At 44.3% G+C, this 3273-nt stretch overlaps 1 protein-coding gene across 1 annotated transcript; it reads left to right on the forward strand.

Moving 5' to 3' along the window:
• Positions 1–5: 5 nt before the first annotated feature.
• On the forward strand, positions 6–1128 carry LOC104533636 (chromosome unknown open reading frame, human C1orf52; the record flags this gene model as incomplete). Its single annotated transcript, XM_010188008.1, has 2 exons — positions 6–204; positions 1046–1128. Coding segments are annotated over 2 exons (282 nt in total), but the record flags the coding sequence as incomplete, so codon positions are not given.
• Positions 1129–3273: the final 2145 nt, after the last annotated feature.

Below are 3273 nucleotides of genomic sequence, written 5' to 3' on the forward strand. Positions count from 1 at the left end.
CCAGGGAATTCAAGGTGTGGAAGACTAACGCCGTGCCCCCGCCGGAGACCTACAGCCCGCCCGAGAAGAAGCCGCCGCCGGCCCCGGCCGTCGACATGGCCATAAAGTGGTCTAACATCTACGAGGACAACGGGGACGACGCGCCCCGGCAGGCCGGGAAAGCCAAGTTTCTGCCGGATGAGGAGCAGGAGCCCCTGGAATCGGGTGAGGTCCCGGCGTGAGGCGCCTGTGCTTTGCACAGGAGTGTGACCTTAGATGTAGATGTGGGTGCAGGTCAGATTATTAATTAAATAAAATGTCCATGTGACAGATTAATGAGGAAGATATTTACTATCCTCTTCACTTTTGATCGTGGTGCAAGCTGTAATGGTAATCTAGGAAGTAAAGAGCTGTTTGACAGGAGGGAGGAATTTTTTGGTTGTTTTTTTTTTAACTTGCTGGAAAAAGAGAATAGCCAAGACCAACCAAGACAGCAAAACCAGAACAAATAATTCTGGGCTTCCAGAACACACAGTGACGTTTTGATTTGGCAGTAAGCTTGTCAGCAGACATTTTTCAAAGGAAGGCTTTTCTGTGTTCTGGTGTTCCTCTCCCAGTGGCGGTTTTTCTGTCTCTGTCTTGCTCCACTTTTTCCGTATGCTTTTTTTTCCTCCCCTTCGCATTGCTCTTGGTCATCCTTCATCCAGAGACTAAGAAGATAAACCGAGAGTGGACCTTGGCATTATTTCCTGCTTCTGAAAAGTAACTTTTCTAGCGTTTTGGCTTATCTATTCAAATAGTAAGTTTTCTTAGAAAGTACTGTACATAACAAGACTTCCCCTTGGTTATCCTCAGTGGTCTATGGTGGTAATAACAAGTAACTGTTGCTATTCTGTCTACATAGTGTCCCCATTCCAAAAATGAGGACGTTGTCAGTTAATACTACTGTGTCTTCTTCCCAGGCATCTCGGATGTGGTTAAGTCAGTTGTTCTGAGACAATGATGGTGTTTAAGACAAATATTACTGGCTTTGCTGACTTTGATTAACTCTGTCTTTTATTTAAAGATGGTGAAAAGGAGGACGAACCAGCTTCTGCTAAGAAACGTAAACTAGACTCTGGGGAGCAGACGAGGAAGAAGAAGTTGTGAGCAGGATTTAGCCATAACGAGAATTTCAACAGACTTGGATTCCTCTGCTGGAATAGGAAACAAGTACATGTTTACCGAACTTCTCTCTCCCATTGGATAGGGAATTTTATTACTGTAGTATGCTTGCCTTTTGGAAAGCACAACGTGAAATGGACAGTGTTGTGATAGAAACTTGTCTACTGAACAAAACTTAACGTTGTTAATTTAAAAGAGGGATCCGTTGTGGTGGATGCTTGTGCTCGTGCAGGTTACAGGGCTTCGTGGTATTTTGTTTACCAAGAAACCTGGTAACGTGAGCTTTTCTGGACTGACTTTTCCATTGTGTCTAAACCTTTTATAAAGGAGTATATACTAAAGATTCTTTGAGTACTGTCCTGTGATTTGTTTGCATAGTGTTGTTTTGAAATGTATGTAAAGAGTGCAAATAGATCACCGGAATAAAACTACATTTGAAAATACCTGTGGTATAAATATTGCATTGAATGCTTGGTGAAGAGGAAGGATGAATTCTGTACCGTGTGCACTTCAGTGATGTATTTCTTACGGCACAACAGATGTCTCAGGGTTTTCTTTGTAATAAATGTACGGCTGCAAACAGAAAAAACACGGACCTAATAATCAAGTTTAATTTTTGATCATTAGTTTTATGTTCTGTGATCTGCATCAGTGAAACATGAGAGTAACTGATGCAGGAAGAATTGAAGCATTTAATGTGTTCTTTCTAGATATTTATGTGGAGAAACTTATGACAAAGCTGTGGTTGTCTTCACTGCCAAATGGTATTTATTTCAGCATAAACAGTTGGTAATCTCAAAGTGGTGGTCAGTTTATGTTGCGTTAGTGATGGGCTGCTGCATGGATTTTTGGGTCGTCATACGAAAAAGCACCAGCAGAAGTGAGTTGGAGTCATTAGGGTTGCTCAAGGTTTATTTTCAGATAAAGTTTTTGTGCCTCAGGAAACCTGTAGTGACATTAGGCCTACTAATAGGAGTTTCTGTAATTAAACTATTAATGTAAACATTCACCATTCTTACTTCCTTTCTCTCCTGAACTAGGTTTAATACGGCAGAAGTGATTCTGTATGCACGTGTGTTAATATTTTTAACAGTGATTGTTGTAAATAATTGGTTTGGACCTCTATGTATATGAGAATGTATTCATCTGTAGTGTATATGAAGTTAGCCACGGGTTGTGCAGTGCCGGCCCTGGCAGTGTGATGCTGCTTTCTCTGGATCCTTCTCTCCCTGCAGGCTCTGCAACCCCTCCTTACCCATTTCGCAGGCTGTTGGGCCAAATCCGTGATGAATTCCACCCCTTCTGTCTGGAAACCGTGCAGAAAATGGTGCTTGTGTACGGCTGAGGGATCTCTCCATGCCAGCTCTCCTAGCGCAGACCCTAATACCCAATGCTGCCATCGCGAGCTCCAAGAGGACACTGATGTAGTGTCAAATCTGTGTATGGTTTCTCAAAATAATGCTTCATTTTGGGTTGAGGAGTTTGGGCTGGAGCAGGGATTGGGGGAGCAGGGATTGGGGCAGCGCTGGCCTTGGGTCTGCAAGGGTACATCTCCCGCTCCGTGCTGAGTTCAGGCTGGGATGAAGGCCCCTTTTCAGCAGCCGTGCTTATCCCGTGCTGATGTGGAGGTTTGGCGAGCTGGACAGGCAGTGTGATGGTTCAGGAGCTGTGGCTGTCTGCAGTTTCTTGAGCTGAGGGACTGTAAATGCCTGTACTTCACTTTGTCTAGAGTCCTAGTGTAAATTCTTCCTCATTCTAGTAACTGTGTGTGAAACCAGTTCTCCTACAGGAATAGCTGTCTCCATGCAGGTAACGCAGCCTTGCACCACCCTCGGCGTGTGCGCTGTCACGAGGTGCTCAGGTAGCTGGTCTATGGCTCCTGGTCATCCAGGGTCAAATGGTGTCTGTGAGCTTTGCTTACAAGGAAATGACGGTTGTCTGTCTTCAGGTGCTGAATGTGAAGTCTGAGTGAAAAGGTTCACTCTTGCTTTTCTGTATCTGCCGTCCTCGTGTACCTAGGTTGAAGGTGCTCATCTTCAGAGAATATGGTAGAAAAAAAGACTGCTCATACTCTTTTCTTAACAGGAATGTGTTTATGGTGTAGCTGGCATGGAGAGCTGAGGGTGGGGA

This window comes from Mesitornis unicolor, unplaced genomic scaffold (assembly GCF_000695765.1).
Source record: "Mesitornis unicolor isolate BGI_N332 unplaced genomic scaffold, ASM69576v1 scaffold39807, whole genome shotgun sequence".
In the NCBI taxonomy this organism is placed as follows: Eukaryota; Metazoa; Chordata; class Aves; order Mesitornithiformes; family Mesitornithidae; genus Mesitornis; species Mesitornis unicolor.